General features: G+C 41.1%; 1 protein-coding gene across 1 annotated transcript in view; it reads right to left on the bottom strand.

The window, feature by feature from the left end:
* LOC102094160 (complement C4) overlaps positions 1–25,935 on the bottom strand; it is a 62,295-nt gene that overhangs the window by 35,007 nt on the left and 1,353 nt on the right. The window contains exons 2-10 of the mRNA XM_021286881.2: positions 14,502–14,584; positions 10,603–10,795; positions 9,412–9,595; positions 8,587–8,657; positions 8,186–8,271; positions 6,696–6,778; positions 5,483–5,570; positions 1,382–1,487; positions 1,079–1,202 (exon numbers count right to left, since the gene is read on the bottom strand). Of these exons, the coding sequence (XP_021142556.1) occupies positions 1,079–1,202; positions 1,382–1,487; positions 5,483–5,570; positions 6,696–6,778; positions 8,186–8,271; positions 8,587–8,657; positions 9,412–9,595; positions 10,603–10,795; positions 14,502–14,566 (1,000 nt within the window). The 5' untranslated portion in view covers positions 14,567–14,584. The remainder of the gene's footprint in view (positions 1–1,078; positions 1,203–1,381; positions 1,488–5,482; positions 5,571–6,695; positions 6,779–8,185; positions 8,272–8,586; positions 8,658–9,411; positions 9,596–10,602; positions 10,796–14,501; positions 14,585–25,935) is intronic.

Raw genomic sequence — 25,935 nt, 5'->3', positions numbered from 1 at the left:
TGACAAAATACTTTACTTTCAGATATCCAAAATAAAAGGGATCAATCTCCATAGAAACAACAAGAAAAATCTTGTCCATGTTGGAAAGGTCAGCTTCATCGCTGATGCAACTCAGCACTGAAGTTGCATCTCTCACCTTAGCCTCGTATTACTAACAATAACACTTGCTACAACCCAAATAACCCATTGACCACTACATCTAATCCAACTCAGTGCTCACTTGTGTATAGCTCTAAGATATCTGGGGGCCTCCTCAGTGTGCTTAGCACTGCTGTGAACAAATATGCAAACAAATCCCTTGTAATGATTTTGTGGAAATATTTACTTGTCCCCCAGTAAATGCAGACAGCCACTGAAAAACTTCTGGATAGGCATGCTCCAGGCCCATGTCCCAGATGAAGACCAAGACCAAGCTATTTGGACTGTATTGCACTTGTGCATATGCCAAGTATCAGAGCATGACAAAACTGTGGGGAAGCATAAGACGACATGCAGGACTTACAAGAACTAGATCTTCCTCTGCATTTCACTGCAGCTGTAGTATGTGTTCCTTACCTTTAGACTAACAGTTTAGCCAGCTATGGTACAAAGCAAGTTAAGATACCAAGCTCAACTAATAACTCTGTCTGTACAGAAGGAGTAGACATGGCTGAGGCAAGTGCTCCAACAATATCTCAAGGATGGCAATTTTTCTGAGTTCATACAGGTGTCTGGAGCCACTTTGGATGGACTAGGTTATCTTAGATTCCTCATAGGGCTGTTTAATGTGTGACAGACCCTACAGGAGAGTACTAACAGGAGACCTGAGCACTGCTGAAGCAGGAGTAGAAGATCCCACAGAACTAAACAGGACATTTAAAGTGGTACTGGACATTTGTGTTCAGATAAGTGAATCCCACCCAAGATAAGTTTGTGCAAAGAAGGGGGTCAGATGAGACTAGCATGTGCTACAGCATGAGCAAGCTTTGCAGTGAAGGTTGGTCCAGTGGGACAAGCTTTCCCATATGAAGGGTCTCACTAGAGAAATATCAATATAAATATTACAGATGGTAACTATGTAGAGGCACGATGTACTCACTTGCAGTTTCTACAGTGGTAACAGCAACATATAAATGAAACCCTTCCAGAGTGGAAATACTCTTTCTCAATTTTTCTTCCAGAAGTGTAGTATTTAAAGTAACTCTTCCTTTTCCATTTTGAATCTAAAACAAAAGTAGAAAAAAAAATGACAGCCCTTGCTTGTTTCTTGACATTAAAATAAAAATAAATGTTGCTTATAGTATGACGAGGGTATTACAAGGATCTATATTTCAATGTTTTCTGACAATATTCAGCTCATCTGGGATAAATCAGAATAGTTCCACTGAGCTCCAGTACTTACTGATAGCTGTTGTTCCAGGCCTGGAACAAAGACTTTTTTCTCATTTTCATCAATTATGCCAAACCGCACATAAGCAGCACCTTGAATCCCTTTCCCGTAAGAGTGTCTTTGGAAGGAAGAAAGGTGAGGAGGTGAATCATTACATTAATAAAAAGCAAGCATAAATCAAACTAATAATTTTATGCTGAAATAAAACAGGGATATCTGTAGGCATGTCATGTCTAACTAATAGCTTGAAATCAGAAAAATAGTCTCGCTTCACTGATAACACAAACACGAAGACTTCTCCTGGTCCATGTACAAAGTGGTGATTTCAAGTGCAGACATGGAGTAAATCACATTGGCAGAATCACATGTGGATACATCACACCCTTCAAAGGGAGCTTGGATGAACAGCTAATTCCTTTGTATGAGGCACCTTGTGAGCAGAGCATTTAAAATAAGGGTCCAGAGAATTGCCTTAGGGACAGATATAAAGTATTTGGTACCTCTGAAGACTCCCAGAGGCAGATCCTGCCTGTTGAAATTTTGAAACCTGCATTAGCCAGAATAGACACCCTTAAGCCCATGTCTTTCCCGTGGATTTAGGCAGTGTCACACAGTGACACCTCTTGAAAGTGAAGTCTTTTCTGGATAGGTATCTGGCCAGAACACCTCTCCATATAGATCATGGAGAGAGAGGACAGGGCATGTTGCTGCACCTGGCAGGCTTCTTACTCAAGTAAACCCCCTGCAGCAAAGCATGTGATATGCTACATGAGACCTGTCATGGCCGTGGCGGTGTCTGTTACTTGTGGACATCCTGCTTCACCTCAGTTCTGTAAAGGCTTATTTTTGCTTAAACAAAGCCTCTTTCAAATTGATCTGATCAGCAGCACTGATCCATGCCAGTGAAAATAACTGAGAGGCAGTTCTTATGAAAACTGCTTAAAATGCCAGAACTAGTAACTGCGGGAAGCAACAGTCAATATACCAAATAGCTGTTCACTACATGCGTGGCCAGTTCAGAGTAATAAGTTCAATTATCAGGAATTCCATATCTTGATTTTGATGAAAGTCAGGCAGGCCTGTGTAGTACCACTGGGACCTTTTCCAATAGATAGGGGTATCCAGTCATTCACCTCCATTTTTCCTCTTAAATTATTATGTTAATGAGTAGTGAAGTATATATATGAAGGAGTTGCACAGTCCATAAACTCAAAATTGAGTGCTACAATAAAATGAAGAGAAAATTTTAGAAAATATTAAAATATTAAAGCCACTTATCTGATATCACTTCACACAACATCAAGTAATCATGATTAAAGCTAATGATTATTCAATAGAACCAAATAAAGAAGCAAAAGTGAGCAAGAGGGGATTAGAAGAGTTTAGTTTGTTCAGCCAAGCAAAAGGAGGTGGGTCCAGGGTTCTGTCTGCTCTCTCAGGGTGTGCTGGGGAAAGGAGGGAGCAGCACAGTCAAGGTGAAGAGCTCAAGGACAGCAGGTAGAAGACCAACATGGTATAAGATGGCCAGGGATTAATTTACACCTGAAATAAAACCCACTAGAACTGTGGGGGTGAAGGCCCAATGTTCCATGTGAATACAGTGCCAGGATACATGCAGCAAATATAGTGACTGCACCTTGTTGAACCAGGTTAATTAAATTACATTAAATTAAACAACTGCAGTGCTGTCTGGGAGGCTGTGGCCAGCTGGCACAGCACAGCCCGTGTCTGCTCTACTAAACGTCCTGTGTTTCACAGCGGGGTGGCCACATGCAGACCTGGTGTGGACCTTGGTCTGTGCTTCCTCACAAAGAGTTTCCAGGAATTGTTTGGGGAGCGCTCTGCAGCTGAGCCCGAGCCTGTGCCATGCACCAGCTGAACCGTCAGCAGCCCAGCTCTGCGGCGCAGGAACCTTTCCTGGAACTGTTTAATCTACTACCCAGGTTGGTCAAATATATTTTTTTTGTACCACATCCAAATGCAGACAAGTGTCCTAATGTATGAGAGTAATTCCTCGTGTAAGGAAAGCACCTAAGAAATAATATCCCAACAGATGTTGAATAATGTTTAAGTATGATAATAATTTGTTTGCTGCTCTCAGTTTGGAGGGCTTTCCGACATCAAAAAGAAACCACAGCAGTAGCGATGGGACTTCAGTCACATATGCTCACATAGTTCAATGCTAATGTTTAATGTGTATTTAGTTGAAGGCTATTGAAAGCCTAATTACTTACAAAGTTATTAGTGTCAGTGCTCAACAAAGTCACAAACTATTTGTATAGAACAGCCTTTTTTATTCTTATTTGTATATTAGCAATTTCTATACCTAGATATTTCCTCCCTTCTGTGTTGGTTGTCTCCTCTCTGTCATCCCCATCAGCTACTGAGGCAGACACAACCTATCCAACGGAGACTTATCAATAAGATATTCTTATACTACTCAATTATATCTATGGTTGTAAAAGGTAACTCTCAAAGGGGTTTTGTCTGGGAAATTTAATGAAATACCCTGATAAAATTATACAAGTTATTCTGTAGATTTAGTAGGTTTTTATTATAGAATCTAGTGTCACTGTTAAAACATCTCCCAACAGTGTAATCTGTGTAAATATTCATGTTATTAAAAAATAATTGCAAACCATTAATACTCAAAATACTAACAGTGAATGGATAAATACTGATTATTTAATAAAATGTACACAGTTCATTTTCTACTATCTTGAGTATCATTACTGTACAGAAAAATCTGCCCACTGTTTAACACTGAATACATTAACTGTACTAGCTACAATAACTCTGTGTGATCCCATTTGTGAATCACATACTCTTTAATCAGTATGAGCATTTTCATACCATGATTTTTTTTTTTTTTTCACTGAGTCATCTTTAGAACAGATTTAAAATCTAACTGTAAATCAAATTTATAACATCTGAACTAATGCCACACTGAACCACTTCACTTAAATGACTGGCATGAAGATCCTGGACCTACAAATCTCATGTAAACATATCCTACCAAAGGCATCGACTCTAGTTGCGGAAGTGGTCACTTCACTGAAAAGGAGATACAAAGCTAAGTCTCCAGAGAACATTTTGATTTCTCTCTCCATCTTCCCAATGTGCAAGTGGCCAAGATAGTTCTAGTAATTTTGTATTCCAGCTGAGTGGTAAACAAAGGAAGAACATTCTCCTAACAGGAACTCATTCAGTATTTCCACTCCTAAGAAACTGGAAGGTTCAGCAGCCAAGAAGTCTTGATATATGTTGGTGAGCCACTGTTAGATCATTTAGCAAATTTAGATCTGTCAGTGTGGGATCAAAAAAACTGGAGCAACACAACACGAAATACTTATTCAATGTAGGCTCAGTCTGATTCTTCCAAAGTATTAAAAATATTTTGATGGGTTGAATTTTAATTGCCCGACTTTCCAAGTTACTGTATGTTTGATGCTATTCTAAATTGATATGGGATCAAGTGTAATTTATTCTCCTTCAAATCTTGCCTCATGGTCTGGCCAGTCTGAGAGCTTTGTAGCCACAACTCATCCAGATCAGTGTCACCCTACTCTGCAGTAACATGTGTCTGTAGTGGTGGTCACAGAAACTCCGCTGATTAACTGTATTTATTCACCTGCAGGCAGTTCTGCATAAAATCATTACTCTCAAATAAGCGCTAGCTTATTACTTCTAAACTTCACTGGGCTTTGAGAAAATGTCTTACCTAAACTTGAATACATCTCTACCCTAATTACATTAAATAGCAACATCTGAGACTTTAGAGTGTTTCCAAATTTTTAAACCAAAAAGTGAAGAAAAGCAGGTTATAAGTTTGCATGGAACCTCACCTGGCACTACAGAGGAAAATCCTAAATAGTCACCTTTTTACTAGAAAACTAAAATATTCAGAAAATCTTGTTCCATTTTGATCACCACCACCACAGGTAGCATTTTACACTAATATCTGGAGTTAGTGAAAACAGAGAGTATATAAAATTGAAGTCAGATTCAAGCCAGAGACTGGTTAACTGTTAATGACAAGAAAAAGGAAGAAGCTGGAACGTTCATTGTCTGCTTATCTGCCTCCTAAAACAGCTTTGCCGTGAGCACACCTACTTTGCCTCAATATCAAACACAAAGTTTTCATCCAAGATGTGGTAGTAAGGCTGAAGTGGGATGAGTTTGACTTCAAAAGATGGAAGTTCTGCATCAAAAAAAAAGAAGACAAAAGGTCATGACACACGAGTTTCAAACATACCTTAAACTCCTGGCCTGCGGCAACACCCACTGAGAGAATGTTTTTGTTTGAATTAGCAGTGCATTTCTGAAGCAAGTCCCCTTATCATCTTCCCTTATTCTGCTTTTCTTCACATAGTGGAGCAGACTTTGAGCACAGAAAATTGATTTGTTTACAAGGAAAATAAGCCAGAAGATAAGCTCTAATTGCTAATGGGCATTAAGTGTCCTGGACAAGAATCAGTCTGAAGTAAACCCACCCTGAAATGGGTTGAGTGTGGACATGAGGCCCTCAGCATCAGCTGTGTCACTCTGCAGTTTGCTCCTGTAGAGCCCAACTATTTGCTACTGTAGATATATCTAGAGCAATTTGTTCTTGGATGTAGGTGTTGGCAGAGGATTCGGTAATCTCTATTATTCTGCTATACCCACTAGCTAAGCTAAAACCCATTTTACTAAACTGAGATTTTTCATATAATCATGAGGTTTTATTTTGTCTTTAAAGAAACAAAAAAACCCCAACCAAATAAAACACACTAAATTTTACATGAAAGCATAATTCCAGTGCAAATAAGTCAAGCCATTTCTTACCCCAAATTGTTAAATTTCTACATTTTTTCTTGGTACACAATGCCCTTTCTTTAAAAAAATCTTCCCTGAGTACAGGAATAATTCTAATCGATTTCCAGACTGAATTCTACTGAGAGAAAAAGGTAGCTTATTATTATTATTATTATTATTATTATTATTATTATTATTATTATTATAATCTTAGTGTTTACTGAAAACTTCAGCCAGAATTGCAATGGTTTTAAAATGGAGCTAATCTCCATGTTTTTTCTGCACTAGGAGAGCCCTTCCAAAACAGGGTATTTTGTGAAAAACATTAAAGCTACTAAGTCTGTATAAGAATTAAGTTTTTTTCCAAATACAAGTGGAAGGCATACAAAACCAGAGATAGCAATGAGGGACTGAAACACTCTGAATCTCATCCTTAGTGTCTAACTACAGTCAGGTTTAGTCATTGTGGTATATTTTTTAACACACGGTGATGAAGTAATACATTTATAATGCAAATTAAATATTCTCTTACCATAATTTTTAACTTCAAATTCAGCAGAAGCATTAGACATTTCATACTGATGAAACCAGGCTTTGATTTTCCAAGTTCCAGGCCTAAAGTTCAGATTCAGCAGAAAATAGTTAATTAGGATTCCTCAGATATTTTATGATGCTAATATATTTAAATTATCACTAAATGCTACTCTTTTCACTGCTTTGATCTCATTCCAAACTAATTTATTGATGGATTTCTCTTTGCTGGGAGTATGCAGCAACATACTTCCACATGTCCTAGGAAACAATCAAGAAGACTTTATGCGGAACTGCAAGATAACATATTTGCAAACCACATGTTACATGCACTGCCTTTGAAAACCCTCAGAAATAGAGAACTATATTTCCTGTAGTTTATCTTCACTGTGATGTGAAAATCAATCTACATCAAATTCATGCAAAACACACTGAATGTTAAGTAAAAGCTTGAGGGATTGAAATCAGAGGTAATTAATTACAATTTGCAAACTCAGCCCTTACAGAAGTGCTTTCCTGAAGGTAGTCATAGAATTGAGCAGATATTTGGCAAGTTTGCTGAATTTTTCCTTACCAGGACAAAAATTACTGATTGTAGAATTTTAAAATTAAATTCTGGGCTCATCTTTCCAAGATGCTTAAAAGAAAAAAGATATTAACCATAGGCTCAATCTCTGCCCCATGGTGAAAGACAACTTTGAAAGGTGATTCAAGCAGTTCAGCAGTTAAAAATCTTAAGTACTTCAACAGGAAAGGGAGATGAATCTGGATGGTTTGATCCTGCTAATAGCATGTGAGGTTAGTCATCCTCACTTCAGACTTCATACTGTGAGGTATTTCATCTGCCCAGGTCCCCTTGGGCTCTTCTACGCCCAATGAAGAAAAGCAGTGCTGAGATGTGGTACATCTCATCCTGACATAGGTACCTAAAACACATCAGATGAGTTGCAGCCTAAATGTGTGACTTTCTCTACAGTGTTGAGAAGGGCATGTGGGGTGACCAGCTCAGGTTTGGACCCCTGCATGGCTGGAGGCTCCAAGGCTGGATCCAGAGCAACCACTGCCCTGCCCTCACACTCCGGCAGTGCACCATGAGGCTTCTCAAGTGACATCAGAGCAAAAGCATCTGCTTTAGTGCACGTCCAGTTCTGAAGAAACAGTAAATGAGACAATTCACAATAAGTAAAAAAGAAGAGGGGAGGAGAGGAGAGGAGAGGAGAGGAGAGGAGAGGAGAGGAGAGGAGAGGAGAGGAGAGGAGAGGAGAGGAGAGGAGAGGAGAGGAGAGGAGAGGAGAGGAGAGGAGAGGAGAGGAGAGGAGAGGAGAGGAGAGGAGAGGAGAGGAGAGGAGAGGAGAGGAGAGGAGAGGAGAAGAGAGGAGAAGAGAAGAGAAGAAGGACAAGACTCCTGTTTTTAGCTTGAAGATAGTTCTGCTGCAAGAGACATTTTGATGTGAAGACTGTTTTAATGCACAAGGCACCGCAGTAACGTACTCGGCAATGTCAGGTATTTCAAGGCTTTCACTGAACACTGATTTTATTTTCCGATCTGACTTTTTAACCACCATCCCTTTTGAATTCTGTTGAGAGACAACAAACATAAAATTATGCATAAGGTGTTAAATGTTTACATCCAAAAGCTCAAATTCACATACTAGTCCTAAGGAAAATAAAATGCTCTGCTTACTTTCCTACTTTAATATTTACATGTTACATTTTCCTCCATGCTCCTGCTATTGGCTAAAAATGACTATACATATCTGACGATGTGTAAATACTGACTTCTGGAGAGGAGACACAGCTATAGTTTTACTCTCGGGTATTTTGTCAAAGTTTTTCGTAGTTTCTGTGCTGAAGAAGCACTCATAAACAATGTGGGGTTTTTGTATACTTACTAGCACAGCAACTGTAACCGTATCATCTGTTGGCCTCATAGCATTGTCCAGAATGAAGATTCTGTATTTTACTGTTTAACAGAAGAATAAATGTGTTCACATATTTATTTCTGGCCGTTCTAAATAGTAATTATTACAAGCTCTAAACTAGATTACTGAATTTAGGATAAAACGTTTTATTTTAATGAAAAGAAGTCTGAGACATTTGAAAAAAAAAACAAAAAACAAACAAATAAAACCCCCCCCGTTCTTCCACAGGCTTTGTGTGTTACATGACAGACCATATATCTTTTGAAACAAATTCAGAAGAATACTGAGGGCACTTCACTCACTTTTATATTCCTTCTGTAGTCAAGGCCTGCAACCAAACTCAAGAACCTTTTAAAGTTCCATCTCTTGTTACTTAATTAAATTGTTAATTAAAAAAACAGATGTGGTCTTAAAGTGCAAAGAATACTTACTGCTGGTGTTGCAAGCAGAAGCAATAGGAGTTTTTTTGCGGGTTTCTCACAATTTTTGTTTTCCAAAGGAAAGTCATTAAGCTTTTTGAACAAAAAGGAGCAGATTTTTTTAATGGCTCCTGTTAGGAGGAAAGCTTTTTGATTGTGGTGGCATTTCCACATGGATTGCTGCAAAGTGCAGACCCTGCAGAACCCTGGCTGCAGAAAGCGGGCTCAAAATCTGGCCTGGCTGGTAAGCACAGAGATAGCTGGGGTTAAATAAGAAGGATTTAGATGGGGAAGGACCAAGGCATTGTTACTTTTTCTGATAGTGCCCTTGTAACATCTATATTCAGTATCTGAAATGCAACATTTGTATTTTAACCTGTGGACTTCGGTGTGTATATAGGCTTATCAGTCTGAATAAAAATGTAGCCTTTTCTGGAAGACAAGAGGATGCGAGTGCTGTGAGCGGTGTCCTTAAAAAGCTCCCTGCTTTCGGTGACTAGCAGAATATGGGGTCGATTCCTCTTCTTGAACAGATCCTGTTGCAGAGTCCCTGGCTTGACCTGAGAAAGACAAAAGGAAAAACCCCGCGAGTCAGACATGAACATGGTAACTTTGGAGCCACACAGCTGAGGGCCAAAAACAGCTGGAGTGCTTAAATGATTTTATGAGCACAATTAAACAGAATATATTCAATGATATCTTTCTTACTGAGTGAATATTTATTTGTAAGTAGAAATACTATCTACTTCCCTCGTTTTCCACCACAGAAAAGCACATTTTTCTGTCCAAGGGCAATAACTCAAGCCCAGTGACTTCAGTATACGTGCATGGTAAATTCCACTTACGATGTCAGTTGGTAGCTGTATCAGCATCTTGCAATCCTTCATTTGCCACAATCTTGGCCCTGAAATTAGAGCTTTACCTCATGCAGGTTAATATGATGTTTCTAAATATCCTGCTCAAGAGGAATCTGATCCAAAAGCTCAGATTTTAGCTGTGCTCTGTTTTCCAACCAGACAGCCCAAACCAGTACTTCTGAACTGAATGCTGCCAGACTTCAGTGCATCATATCAGAAACAAATGATGAAAAGCAGGATGTAAAATAGAATCAATCAACCTAGAGGTCTGCAGAAACATTGCAGTTTTTTGACCAAGAGATTGTGCATTTTTTAAGGTTTCCCTTAGTTTGTAAAATGGTTGGTATGCCAAAGGCATGAATACAGTCTTAGTTTAAGTGATGCAGAACAACAAACAGTGATAAAACAATTTAATGGTTTTAAATTTAATTTCATCTGATCTACAGTGATGAAAGGATCTTTCATCACCATGTGACAAAATCTTGAGCTTGCTTGTTGGGCACAAAAGAGCACTCACAATCACCACTGAAATTACATTAGGCGTTTTGTTAGCTGTTTGGGTGAATAAGGGGCTGCTGTCACTGGAACTGGTGTTTTGTTATCTGCCTCTAGGGATTAGTGTTGTCTCTCTTCCAACATATTCCTAGTAGAGATTACAGGATTTTTATTACCAGATTAAAACATCTACATCACTATGATGATAGACTCACCATTAGCTTTTTCATTTCTTGGTAGTTGTTATTTTGGTTAAGGTTAAAGACAATCCTCTCTGATAGGAGCTGATTTCTTGCCTCATCTTTGAAGTATGCAGTAACTTGCACAGGGCGCCGTGTTCCATGGACTTGAACTGTTATTGTCTGGTGTGTGCCCAAATGCACCACATTTGGGGCAGTAATAAGAAATCTAAAACAACATAGAAACAAATTTTCCAGTATGTAGGCTGATTTTTGCGTAATACAAGAATGTCCAGCCAATAAACAATTTAAAGAAAAAAAAAGTTTTGCAGAATAGTTGAGCTTGTGACTTGTGGAGATCACCTAGTTGACCCCCCTTGTTATTCAGAGTAGATGTTTAAAGACAGTTTCTCTCCAACTGATCCCCAAATTCTGAAACATCATATTTAGGTCCTACAAAAGATGAGTCCCTATACATAGGAAAGAAAAATAATTGCAGTATGTCCCAGGGACTGCCAATGCCATTGATCACCTGGGTTTAACATAGAGAAAATTCTGTAAACTTTCTGGAAACGAAGCAAGGCCATGCATTAGGAGACAATGAACAGATATTTGTAAATGCATATTTGAGACTATGAAGTAATGTATCTTCATGTACTAGCACTTACATTATGCTAGCTTATGATTTAATATGTCAGAAGGTACCAATTTCATATATAACCATATGTATGAGGTTTTAAGTAGCCGATCTTCATTCAGATGTCACTGTGAAATGCAGTAATGAGAGACCACAAAACATGAGAACACAGCCATGGGAAAGGCTGAGTTGGAGGCTAAAGCTGTTGGGATTTATTTTTTTCTCTTTATTGCTCTCCTTTATTCTTAACTCTGCTCTGGTGCTTCTTGCTAATTATTTTAATGACCTTTAAAATGTAAAGCATCATTCTTGCCCCCCTTTTTTCAAGTATCTATCTTTTACACAGAAAAATTAGAGCACTGTGTGAAAAGCTATGTCTTAATAGTATAATGGCACATACACAAAGAACAGTGCTGAGGTCGAGAAAGCCGCTTTTCAAAAATGACTATGCCGCAGATTTCTAAAATGAAAAGTAAATTATTTTACCACTAACAGAATGGGTTGGCTGAACTTTCTTTTTTGTAAATTTTTTTTTCTTTCTGAAATTAAAGGTGGGGTATAGGAATAAGGGAATAAAACTGATATTTTGTTTCTCAAAAGAAACTTAAATTTACTTTCTTTCTTTTTTTTCTTTTTTTTTTTTTTTTTTTTTTCTGATAATAATCATGGTGCACTGAAAACAGAATAGAAATAATTTCTCTCCTTCCATATGATTAGTGAACTATATCATAGGTCTGAGTCTTCACACTACGTCTGAGTCTTCACACAAATATAGGAATCTTGGGAAAGGAAAACACAACAACCTTCAATAAACCTTAAATGCTTTAACACTTTTACCTATACATTTGTGAAAATACTTTGTAAAGTTTCATGTTTACAATGAATGATGAAACTTATCTTCCAATTATATCCACTCTCATGAAATATTTGATTCTGATTTTTATTTTTTTCATTTGTTTAGTTGCCCTTTCTGATTCATTAGCCAGCCAGGTCTGGTGTCCATATTCGTTCAAATGCTTGAATGTTGAGAAGAAAGTTTTCATTTTCAGCTGTGCTGTGGCAGGATGCAAACCCCCTTTTCTCCCCCTCCCTCCTTCAGTATGGAAGGAATAGACACATCTCCCTCTTTCTCTGCTACTTGAGGCTAACAGCTTCTTTTGTTTGGCCCCAGAGCACCCTGGCCAGGGCCATTAGGAGAAGGGAGTGCGGAGGCACACTGAGCCGCTGGGCACCTGTGGCCAGTGTGGGGGATGTTTGGAGGCTTCAGGGGCACCCACAGCCAGTGTGGGGGTGCAGAGAAGCTTCTGGAATGCTTACAGTCAGATCTGATCAGCTAATATAAAAAACGGGACTCTCGTCGAGACTCCGCCCATTGTGTGGGTCTCTCGGAGCACGAGCAAGATGCTGCCGCCGAGAGCCCCCTCCCCGGGATGGGGACTGCGCTTGCCTCACCGCCACAGCTGTGAGTAAAACTTCTCGCAAGATTGCGAGTATATTTATACTTTCCGTGCACATTTGCACACATACTTTCCGTGCTTAATACAAGCACGTGTAACTTTACGTGCACATTTGCACGTGTAACTTTCCATGCTCAACACGAGCACGTGTATAAATTATTTCCTCACACAGTTGCGAGTGTATTTGCCTCCCATGCGTCCACATAAGCACGTGTAATATTCCGTGCACATTTGCACGTGTATTAACCCTTGCAGTATTGTGAGTGTATTATAAATTAATCCTCTCAGAATTGCGAGTGTACACTTTCCGTACTCACTGTGAGTATGTGTCTCTCTTTAAAATAATCCCACACTGTGTTCAGGCAAGTGTGTACTCCTCCCGAACTCAGAAATGGCTCCAGCATTATTTTGGGTGAAGCCATGTGCATGCACTCTGTGGACCGCCTGTTGTATTAGTTGCTGCCCCTTAATAATTTTCCTCAACTGATATCCAAACCTGTATTTAGGTCACTTTTGGAGTGTAAAACCCTGTTTCTCACTGGTTTAATAAAAGTTGTTTTGGACCCTGTTGTCCCTTAAACTAACCTCGGGGTGCCTCCGTGACATGTGCTCCTTGTTTTCTCAATGGATTGAAGGGGTTTTACTTTAAAGCTGTCACTGCACCACCCACTCAGAGTCTGTTTTGCTCTGGCAAGAGGTGAGTGAACTTATATACCTGTCTTAGTTGTTTGAAAGTTTGCCTGTGGAATAGTTCAGACAGACATGGTCACTAACCTACACTGCCCGTAATCTCAGCTAGACAGACACAAGCCAGATCTGCTCACGAAATGTCATGATGATATTGTCCTGACATAATGTTCAGTTTCCGTATATCTAATACATTCAGTACCTTGTGTTTCCCATATCCAGTTACCTTAGAAAAAAAGCTATGTCAGTCGCCATTTCCACTAAGATTTTATCACTGGTGACATAGCCTGTGCTTTACTGAAGATGTTGTGTGCCTCAAGATGCACCAGATGTACCCCAATATCAAATTTCTATGGGGCTGTAGTTTTCATGCTGATGTGGACACTGGAGGTCAACACCAGAGTCTGCAGGAGTCTGCACCTGACTAGAACCTCCTAAGAAGATAAGTAAGTATGTAGGGCTGGACATAACCCCAAAGGTGGGCTCACATGGAAGGAGAGGAGGGTTTGAACTGACTACCCAGATATCTCATCAAAGCTGTCCTCTGGCTATACCAAGTACCTGAATATACTTGATCCTGCTGGGAACAAAGCAAAAGCCTCTTCTCCTGTACCTCTGCCCTACAGATAAAGGTCAATTGGAAGGAACTTGAACATGCTTCATAGATTTTCTCAGAGTTTCATCTATCTCCCAAACCCAGGAATTTGTCTAACTAGAAGAACCAGTATCAACAAACGTAAATCTCCACTAAAACAAAGGATAAGTACAGAAAAGCCTGAAGCTCTCCCAAATGTGAAACCTTTGCTTTCTGCAATGTATCAATCAATTACAGAAGGGACAGTTATTCTTTCCCAAGATTTTCCAATCCAGTAAATATTATAAACTAAAAACGAACAAGCAACAATAAAAGCATGAACATCATGCTTTAGTAGCACATTTTAAATTATTTATTTCTAAATGGAGACCTCTTCCCTTAAAAGTGCCTTCAAAAGGCAGTTTTAAGCTTTTTAATTTTTGCGTATCTAAGGTTACACAAATTTTAAGTGGTCCAAGAAACAGGCTTTACTGATTCTCTACCAAGATCGTTAGCATTTCCTACTTTCTCATTCAAGGGATTTGTTAGGAGTGAAGAATTAATAATAAATTGTACTTACGATGGTGCTTGCTGTGCACTGGACAACAGCCAACAGAAGCTCATCAAAAATACCAGCCTTTCCATTGGAAAACTCTACAACATCTGCAGAACAGAAATACCAAACAGCCACTGTCAATCTACCCTTGAGGTGCAGGTTGTAAGAAATGGTCTGATGGCACATTGTGGCAAAGAACATTACCTATCTTGGTTATTTATTAATCACTTTCAAAACTGTGTAACCAATAATGATAGCCAAGCTGGTGATACACAAATTAATAGCCTGGGGAGAGACATTCTGGACTAAGCCACAATTTCACATTTGATTATTCATTAATTCTCTTCCCAGCTTCAATATTTTCACATGACAGAAACTTAAAGTGATGTGCAGAGCGAAGTTTTCACAAGTACTGCAAAGGCAATTCCAAAAGGCAATTCCAAAATCAAACAAGGCACCATGGCTAAAAAAGTGGCTGCAAAGAACTTCTAAATGGGGGCAAAGTGACAGGTCCCTTCCCATTACATAACTTCAGTCATCTCTGTGGTCCAGCACACATGAGAAGCAGCTCCTTCTGGTTTAGAGACCACCAAAGGAACTGCATTGGAAACCAGTCTGCACAACTTTATCCCAGTCTGTAGTGCCTGAAGGGATCCATCTGCCTTAAGTAGAAATAAAACTGATGTCGCCAGTTTTCCTTCATAGTCGAGACAGAGGGCTTTTCCAGAGGGTAATTAATCTCAGCATAAGTACATAAGATCAACTCATCAACTGAAGGCATCCCAGACTGCAGGACAGACTCTCAGTGTCTTAAAAGGCAGGATATTCAAAAACAGGGAAAAAAAAATATATTTGAAGAGTAACTGTTTTTGCAGGAACCAGTTTTCATCAAAGGCAAATGAAAGAACAAACTGAAACTCTCATTGGGTCTCATATTTGCCAACTTTTACTAGATTGTTTTCTCCCAAACATAATGTTGTTGACTCATGAGAATGGAAAAATGCCCATCTGATTTAAAGGCAGGTCACATCCCAGAGATGATCACATGGCTGCCCACAAGTTCTAGGGTTAAACTGCTCTTTAATACACCACATTTAAGTCTCTTTCTCTAACTAGTAGCAACAGAATTCTTAAATCAGCACTCCATTATTTGCGAGGTGAATTCATGCTCACAGCAAGGGCTCACAGCCCACAGTCATGTTACACTGTGAGGGTGAAGGGGCCTCCACCCCATCCCATCCCTTGCCTAAGAGACTTCCCTTGCTTTATTCCTCAGATAGAAGCACCTCCAGGAAGAGCTGCTTCTAGACAAGCAGGTAGGGGAAGAGAAGAATGTGTAAGGTATCAAGAAACCAGTTTACTATTTTACACTGTGCCACAAGTGTGGTGGGTGGCTCCTTCTGAGAAAAAGAGAGATGGATGGTAAGTACTATTTGTCCATTGGTGGTCACAGAAAGTACCAGAAGCTGTAGCAACAAGAATATTTCTGGCTTCAAACTCACATCAGCAAAAACTAAGTTTTGCCTGCTCAAGGCAGAGATTTTTTCCAAGAGACAGTCAGTTGCCTTCACCCTGTCTCTTCTGGCTTCCACTCTCACTTCAGCTCTCAGTCAGGAAGGTGAAGGTGAGGAAAAGTACCTGTGGATCCTCAGGATCCAAATTCATGCTCTTTGGGAGATGTTTACAGGAGATCAAAAATGGAAACTGTTAAGACCAAGGTTATTTTCACTCTGCCATCACTCCCCACCATCTCACTCCTGCAGTTACACACTGACAAAATTGATTTATTGCCATTCCAAAATCACATCATTTTCTTCAGGACCTCTGGCTCACACACCCATGCTGGGTGGTGAGAAAGAGCAGAGGTTTCCACCATGAAGCTGGTTTGTGCTTAAGATAAAGTTTTGATGGGAGAAGTTCTCTTGGGAACAGGGCTCATGCTCTCCTGGGGAGCAGAAAAGGCTTGTTAAACTTGCAGCTGGTGAAATAAGGACTTCTCACTCTTGCATAAACAAAGAGAAGATAACGAGGGGAGTTAATTAAGAGCAGCAGTAGCTGTGGAGCATGCTAAGGCTCCTGCCATTTTGAGAGATAGTTCCACTTCTAGGTCTTACGTAGCTGCTGTCAATCACTGAGCAATCTCAGTCGCTAAAACAGAAAAAGGAGTATGAGTGTGTCTTTCTTTTTTCTCCAGACAAACAAAAAGTAAGAAAAAAAGTCAACATTGTCACTCTCAATGCCCTTTCCTTGAGAAAACGCACGAGTTCTCCCAGCTGAAACATCAATAATTTGCAGAAGTCTGCAACACAACCAGCGTTGATTTGCTACTCCTGCAGTCACAGGAAAGGCAGCTCTGTGCTGCGAGGTCACACCAAAATTTTGCTGTTGTGTCAGGCTTTATCAGAGGGGAGGAGAGCGGTTTCTATTTCCTGGGCTGGCTTGTTTGCCAGGGTACCGAGGTCTGTTGGTACAGCTACACAAACAGCCATGGACAAACTCATGGGAAGATATTTCTGTGGATCATTTTTTTAAAGGAGACCTTGAAAAAGCCATTTTTTTGCTTTCAGTTGCTTTTAATTAGATTTGCACACTTTTGCTTCCTTGTGAAGTACGTGCATGTGTGTACATAATGCCTATCCATAGTGATGTGACGCATAACTCTTATATACTTGAATTTAAGAAGGTGTTCTAACTCCTAATAAAGTCATTTTTGTCTCAAAAATATAAACTAGTAACTATAGTTGAATAGGGATCTTTCTCACTGCCTCTCACAAACACAAAAGAGCAAGTGCACACATAACCATTCATATAACTAGACTTAAGATTCTTTATGCTTTAGTTGTCTTTGTCTGGATTTATATAAAATGATCTTGCCAATGGTTTTTCTAGTTCTTCAGAATGGCTGGGACTGTAATATGTAACATAATGCAAAATATTCCAGTCCAAAGCCACAGTAAAATAAAATAAAATAAAATAAAATAAAATAAAATAAAATAAAATAAAATAAAATAAAATAAAATAAAATAATAAAATAATCTTTTGCAGCGCATACATGAAAGAGAGAAAACAGAAAACTCACCCTAAATGACTTATGTGCCTGTCATTTTTCTAAAGGCAAAGTCCTTTAGTATTTACTCATCAGCTACTTTTCACCAGACATGATATTGATCCCTCAGTTGACCCACCATCCAGTACTAGTGAACCCTGATCTCAGGGAGGCAGACTTGCTTTATTTTGAATATATGCTATGTCTTAGTTCAGTAACTTCATTTGAACTTTGTAAGTTTTCACAGTGTTTCAAGCACCAGCAGTAGTTTTTGTTCTTTGGCTTGAAAAGGCTTTATTTTCCTTAATCTGTGCAAATACTGAAACCACCAAACTCTTCTTTCGTTTCCCTCCTGCCCTCTTTCACCTCTGCCTGCCAGAAGGGTACAAAGAACAGCTTCACAAAGCACATTTTACGAATAAGCACTGCAGTGATATCTGCTTTGCTGAGTTACAGGGAATTGTGACAAACACAAAAGGCAATATTTCACTTCTGACATTTCAGAAAATTAGATTTTAAAATCCTTTTTCAACAGTGGACCATGAAGTGTGGGTCTAAATTGAAAAGTTCCTCTTAACAGAAGGACTTCTTTAGCATCAATGTAAACTGAGAGTGTAAATTGAAACTATACTTTTTTTCTTTACCATAATCTAGGTCATAAATTAAAAAGTTAATTTAGGTTCTAGTTGCTTTTGCCATGAAAAATTGGCCTTTTTATCTATATTTTCTTTATATGTTCTGCATTTACTGCTCCTAAGTGTATCTGCTGAAAAAAAAAAACAAACAAAAGAATTTTATTTAAAAGAGGAAAACCAATATATCCGTGGCCTTTTCTGGGCTCGCAGAGGAGCCTGAATTTTTAGGGGATTAAGCAACCAGCCTTAGTTTTCCCTCATGGGTTCTTCCATCATTTTCCCAACGAGTAGGCTCAATTCTGTGATTTTTCTTTACATACTGTCAAAAAAAAAAGAAAAAAGAAGAAAAAAAAAAAATGTGAAATATGTACAAACGCAGCACTGCTTCTTGGAGATTCATACATCGCAAAGGTGACCTATATAAGACACTATGGGGGGTTTTTTTAGGTCAAACAATAATTATATTATGCTACTGTGGTAATATTTTCCCTTACTGTAATAATGGATCCTGGTTTTTAGGTCAGCTATGTTTTTCAGGATCTCAGAGCTTTTGACACCTTTAAGAAATGCAGGTCGAATTTTCAAATATACCAACCAGAGTCTTGCGGGGAGAAAAAGCCATTGGACAGGTCATGGCCAGGAGAGGAGGAGACACCTGAGCATGCAGGTGACTCTCTCACCCCAGGACAAAGCAAAGAACTGCTGGAAATGAGCTAAAAACCAGCTTGGCCTACATCACACAGGGCCTTTGTGCTATTGCCATTGCACTCAAACAGCCTGACACTCTGTCTGGAGTCTTAGCCTCAAATCCATCCTTTGTGTGTGTTTGTGTGTGTGCGTGATTTTTTTTAATGTTGTTTTGTTTTGTTTGTTTCCTTTCTTTTTTATTTCTTTTTGCTTTGTTTTCCTTTCAATGTAATTATAAAACCCAAAGACAACCCATATTTCTTCCCGGCTACCAACTATAACAAATACACATATAGCTACAAAATTTAACATATTTTAAATATTTTTATCTCTCCCAACTTCGCCATTCCTCTGGTCTGTAATGAATATAATTATCTCTTCAGGCGTTTCTTTTCTTCTCCCTCTCATGGGAGAGAAGCAAAAGGCATCTCGAATATATCAGTGGCAAAAGCTGAAATTTTAAACAGTGAGAAGAATAAAAATAAAGGTCACACATCCAGTTCTGTGGATTTGGGACCATATAATGAAATCAGGAAAAAATCCCATCCTTTTATGCAGGCAAAATTTGGAAAAGTAATTTATAACTATTACTGACCATCAGGACTTATTAAACTGAGATACTCTAATGATTTGGACGATCACTCAGTTATAATAAAAAAATGTTTCACAAACAAAAGGAATAAAAAGGCACATACCCTGTACAACACAGTGAGACGTGTGCCTGTGTGCTATTGGCAGCTTACTTTTTTTTTTTGTTCTGATCTGCAAATTAAATCTAAAACATTCACTTCTCCCAGTAACTCAGAGAAACGTGAGACACAAGAAAGCTTCTCCTCTCCCAAGCCTGGGACAAGGCTTTGCTCCGGCCCCCATCGCGCTTGGGCGAGTTGAGGTCAGCTCCACTGGCAGATCAGAAACTGTCCTACTTTTCTTGATCCCTTGGATTTGATGTTCAAGGATGAAATTCGAAGAGAAGAGGCAAAGGAGACAAGATATGACTGTGAGGAGAGTTTTGTTTTTATTGGGGAGGAGAAGCTGTTCAGTCACAGCCTGTTTCAGTGTCAGGAGGTGCAGAACCTCCCCAGGGGGCAGGCAGAGCATCTGCTGTCCTGTTCTAGAAGGGTAACATCTGGGTGAATTTTGTTCAGCAGGACAGTTATTCAGGTAACATGTGCTGATCTCTTCTTTCTGCAGAAATTTAACCATGGAGCTCTGACTCTTCGCAGCCATCTGCTTTTTAGGCAGCTATTTGGATGAACGTTCCAGCCTGGACACGGTGATCATAGCAGGAATCTTCCCTCTTGCCAACTCAATTTTGCAGCAAATTGCCTCCAGCAAAATGATATGAACCACAACTCCCTGCCCTCTCAGTGGCTTGTGTGAAGAGGGGAATACTGATGCCTTCAGAAGGAGACTGGGTGGATGTCCCTAAAGAGGGGCCAGGCACACACTGCCCAGATGATATGGTTTTTACATTGTACCTGCAGAAATAATGTGAACACAGAGAATGTTTTCCTGTGTTTAGCCAACACCTCTTGGAAGCAGAAGGCATCTGCCCTTGCTATTATGTGAGCACATGTCCTGTTGTGTATTTTTATATGTGGGTCATATTTCCAGGCTATTGGTGCTCGATTTTGACTTTACACCTGAATGAGGAAGATGAATTTTTAGGTATATTGGGACACGGTTTTAAACCACCTCTGCACTGTTCTGGTTCAGCCTGTGGTTCCAGCAGTGACCCTGCTGCCATCCCTGACAGCAGCCCAGCCTGCAGCCCTGCTGGGGAAGCCAAGGTTGGGGCTGTACCTCGGGATGGTGGGGCAGAGAGCTTTGGCAGCCGGTGCCATCCATGTCTGGGCATCTCTCTTAGCTTTCCTCCTTCTACGTGCACTGGAGGTGCTTGTTCTGTTTGTTGCTGGCTTGGTGGGGGTAGAAGAAATAAATAACAGGTTTGAAAGGGCTGGTGCCCACGGCACTCTAAGCCTCAGATAGATGCGCAGATATGAGACCTAATTCCCTGCCTGCCTGTGCTGTTCCTGGGCTTAGACACTATCTAGTTCTGCACCCAGAGCCCGCTGGCCTGTGCCATCCAAAGGGTGAGGCTTCTCCTCCTCAAGGTTATATACAGCATGGGGGTGCCAAGAAAGGCCCCTATCGGGCATCCTACTCTTGGGGCGGTTTTGCTCTCTCTTGCAAGTTTTCCTCATTCTTTTCTGCCACCGGCAGCAGTTTCTTAGGTAAATTTGGAGCTGGCTTCCATGTCACAGGCATTTACATTTCTGCCTGAGCAGTGACAAATAAATGAATAAAAAGCCATGAGAGATCATTAAGAATTACAATATAATATAATGGAACACTAAATTTCCAAACACCTCCCCTTTCTGTGGTGAATTCAGTAAAGGTTTTTGGCTTTAGTAAGTACACTGCAGGTGTACATTTAGGCAGCAAGCCCAGCTTCAGCTTCTATGGAGAAGAGTATTAACAGCATTTACTTGTATATCCTATAAATGCCTGCCACAGGTTTGCTGCATGCACTCTCCACTGAGATACCAAAAAGTGTTGACTCACTGTGGAAGCACCAATGCCCTTGATCTGATCACATGTAAGATGTTAATATACTTTAAGACAGAGAATCCCCCAGCTAAATTAGAGCTAAACCTCCCAGCATCTACATATCGCTGTTGCTGCGGCCGTTTGCTTGCAGGGTCTCGCTGTGTCTGTTTGTCAAACACCACTTAGCCCAGTGATGGGGCAGTCAGGGATGCTGGAGAGAAGCTTGCGTGCCTCCAGCAGCGGTGTACGTGCGGAGTCCTGGTGCCATCCAGCGGGCAGCTGTGCGCTCTGCCGTGGAAGCAAACTTTCATGAAGAACCGTGAAACCGCCAGTCCTGCTTTCTGAGACCCTTTTCTACTTCCCGCGACAGGTACCGGGGCAATGGGGAGTCAGCTCTGGTTCACACGCACACGGGTGGTTCTCCGCAGCACAGGCTGCTCGTACGTGAGCTGTGTCTGAGCTCCATGGCGGTCAGTGCAGCCAGTGGGTTCTAAAAATTGACTTGGATTATCCTAGTGGAGGTCTGCTCTAAGGAGGCCTTAACAACTTGCATATACAAAATAAGAGGAAAGAATAATACCTCCCACACAAAAGATGTCTCAGGTGGCCCACTGGGATTTCAGAATCAAACATGCATTATCATGCAGATTTTTGCCTATTCAGAAGTCTAGTTCAGAGCATACCCTGGGAAACAATGCTTAAAAACAAGGGGGCCCAGGAGGGTTAGACATGCTTCAAGCAGGTGGTTTTGAGTGCACAGGAACAGGCTATACCAGTGTGCCGAAAGGCTAGCCGGCGGGGAAGACAACCGGCTTGGCTAAACAGGGAGATTTTGAATGAAATCAGAAATAAAAAGAGACTTTACCAACTGTGGAAAAAAGGGCTGGCTACTTATGAAGAATTTATGGAAATAGCTAGATCATGCAGAAAAATAATCAGGGAAACAAAAGTGCAATTTGAAGTTAACTTGGCCAATTCTGCCAGGGATAATAAAAAGTCCTTCTTCCAATATGTTAATAACAAAAGGAGGGGCAAGGAAAACCTCCATTCTCTGTTGGACTTCGAGGGAAATATAGTTAACAAAGATGAGGAGAAAGCTGAGGTACTTAATACCTACTTTGCCTCAGTGTTTACCAGTAAGACAGGTGGCCCTCAGGACAACTCATCTCTGGAGGTGGTTGACAGATATAGGAAGCCAAATAGGCCCCTTGTATTCCAGGAGGAAATAGCTGGTGATTTACTGAGCCATCTGGATCCTCACAAGTCTATGGGACCAGATGAGATCCATCCTAGGGTGATGAGGGAGCTAGCAGAAGAACTTGCCAAGCCGCTCTCCATCATCTTCCAACAGTCCTGACTCACTGGGGAGGTCCCATATGATTGGAAATTGGCCAATGTTGCCCCAGTCCACAAAAAGGGCTGCAGAGCTGACCCTGGCAACTACAGGCCTGTCAGCCCGACCTCGGTGCCTGGCAGGGTTATGGAGCAGATCATCCTGAATGCAATCACACAGCACCTTCAGGATGGACAAGGGATCAGACTCAGCCAGCATGGGTTTAGGAGGGGCAGGTCCTGTCTGACCAACCTGATCTCCTTTTATGATCAGGTGACCCAGCTGGTGGATGAGGGGAAAGCCGTGGATGTGGTCTATCTGGACTTCAGCAAGGCCTTTGACACTGTCTCCCATACTATACTCTTGCAAAAGCTGGTAGCCCATGGCTTGGACAAGTGTACTCTACGCTGGGTTAAGAACTGGCTGGAGGGCCGGGCCCAGAGAGTGCTGGTGAATGGGGCTGCATCCAGCTGGCGGCCAGTCACTAGTGGTGTTCCCCAGGGGTCAGTGTTGGGCCCAGTCCTGTTTAACATCTTTATTGATGATTTAGATGAGGGGATTGAGACCATCATCAGCAAATTTGCTGATGACACCAAGTTGGGAGGGAGTGTCGACCTGCTGGAAGGCAGGAGGGCTCTGCAGAGGGATCTGGATAGACTGGAAAAATGGGCTGATTCCAATGGGATGAAGTTCAATAAGGCCAAATGCCGGGTGCTGCACTTTGGTCACAACAACCCCCTGCAGCGCTACAGGCTGGGCGCAGAGTGGCTGGAGAGCAGTCAGACAGAAAGGGACCTGGGGGTACTAATTGACAGGAAGCTCAACATGAGCCAACAGTGTGCCCAGGTGGCCAAGAAAGCCAATGGTATCCTGTCCTGTATCAAAAATAGCGTGGTCAGCAGGACAAGGGAAGTGATCCTTCCCCTGTACTCTGCATTGGTGAGGCCACACCTGGAGTATGGTGTTCAGTTCTGGGCCCCTCAGTTCAGGAAAGACATTGAAGTGCTGGAGCGGGTCCAGAGAAGAGCAACACGACTGGTGAAGGGACCTGAACATAAGACCTATGAGGAGAGGCTGAGGGAGCTGGGGTTGTTTAGTCTAGAGAAGAGGAGGCTTAGAGGTGACCTCATCACTCTCTAGAACTACCTGAAGGGAAGTTATAGCCAGGTGGGGATTGGTCTCTTCTCCCAGGCAGTTAGCAATAGGACAAGGGGGCATGGGCTTAAATTCTACCAGGGGAAATTTAGGCTGGATATTAGAAAGAAATTCTTTACAGAGAGAGTGGTCAGGCATTGGAATGGCCTGCCCAGGGAGGTAGTGGACTCGCCATCCCTGGAGGTTTTTAAACTGAGATTGGACATGGCACTTAGTGCCATGATCTAGTAAATGGACTAGAGTTGGACCAAGGGTTGGACTCGATGATCTCTGAGGTCTTTTCCAACCCAGTCGATTCTGTGATTCTGTGATTCTGAGACACCTCTGGTGGGATTCACTGGGGGATACTGAGAGCTGCTCACCTCTTGACATCACAGCCTTTACTCAGCTGTCTCCAAAAGCAACTTGCCCAGATGCAAGTCCAGTTTTCTACCCAGCTTTTTAACGGACTGCCCGGCAAAAGCAGTGCTGTTCAACCCACATTTTAAGGGTGATATTTTATGAAGTCAGTGCCTTCTTAGTTGGCAGAACAGTTCAGAGCTAGCTGTGAACACATTGCTCTACCCAGCTACATCAGCCTCATGGCATTAGACCCTGGAAGGCAAGATGAAATGTTTTGTGCTGACCATCACAGTTTATTCCCAAGAACAAGGCTTATCTCACTTGTGTCCTATCTGAGGTGGTTATTGCAGTCAGAAGCCTGACCCCACTCCATGCCTTACAGACTTTCTGATTTACTGCAACACACTCCTTCCACTCCCTGCAAGTCAAGAGCTTATCTGGGGCCCCTATTCTCTGTTCCAGCTAAATTCCACTTATGACTAGAAGGCAGGGGAAAAGATTACTTTAAATCATCTTTAAGCTCCCCATATTTCACAGTAGGCAGAGGGCTAGCTTCATTTCTAATAGGAATTATAGTGCCTTGAGGTACTGTGATATAAGGTCAGCTATTTAGGAATGCTAACACCTTTCTGGCACACAAGATTAGGCAGAAAGGGCCTTTGTCTCCCCTGTCATAACACATCTCTGAAGTTAAAAGAGCACAGAGAGAAAAAAATATACCTTTTAAGGATATTTATTTCACTCATTATTTATTCCACTTTACAGTCTGCTGATAGCCCTTCTGCCATGGGGGGTGCAGTAGAAATAAAGGCTGGCTTAATTGTATTTACAGTGTTCTTAAGGAATAAATAACCCTATCTACAACTCAGATATCTGGAAGTGCCCTCTCTAAGGAGTCAGACAGGCTGGATCCCCTACACAGAGCTGTCCAAGGCCATATGCAAGCAAGATAATGCGTATAAGGTACAGAAGAATGCAGCTGTGAACTCAGGAAAACCCTCCTCATGCAAATGCAGATAAAGAATATGACATTCCTTTTCTGCAGCCCTGGGAGATATACCTTGACCATGTCCTTATCTGCCTGCAAAAGTAACCTATAAACATAATTTCTGTGGTTATGTACATCCCCTCATATGTACTATTCTTCTTCCCTGATGCCTAACACAGAAATATCTCCTGCCTATGTGGTCTTCCATTGCAGAGTCTTCGGTGAAAAGCAGCTAAGACCCCTGAACACAGCCTTACCTACTTAGAAAGAAGCTCACTACTTGTTAGTGGTTGGAGAACAGAAAATAAAGCACTTCCCATACCTTGGAGTTTGGAGAACCAGCCAGGTCTTGCCAAAGTCCAGGTTTATCTGTAGTTATAGTGAATCCTTAAATGGGAAGAGGAAACATGGGTAGGAAAAGCTATGCAGAGGAATTTCCTCATAACCATAACATTGTGCTTTATTTGGCACAACAGAAGACTAAGATACTGGGATAAACTTGTAGAGATGTAGTGGTGTAAGAAATGTCCCTTCGGATTTTTGGGAAAAGGAATCACTAGCAATACAAAGACTGAGGTCAAAAGTCAGGAAACACAAAAGCAAAACTTTTGGCCCGAAGCTCTGTTTTGACCTCCCCATCCCACTCTTTTTCGTGGTAGCATGCAAGCGAGGATGCTCTGGGGTGCCCTGGCAGAAGCTCCTCAGCATCCCTGCATCAG

Source organism: Columba livia, chromosome 1 (genome assembly GCF_036013475.1).
Source record: "Columba livia isolate bColLiv1 breed racing homer chromosome 1, bColLiv1.pat.W.v2, whole genome shotgun sequence".
Lineage (NCBI taxonomy): Eukaryota > Metazoa > Chordata > Aves > Columbiformes > Columbidae > Columba > Columba livia.
The sequence above is the reverse complement of the archived record's forward strand: the minus strand, read 5'-3'. Positions and strand labels throughout refer to the sequence as shown.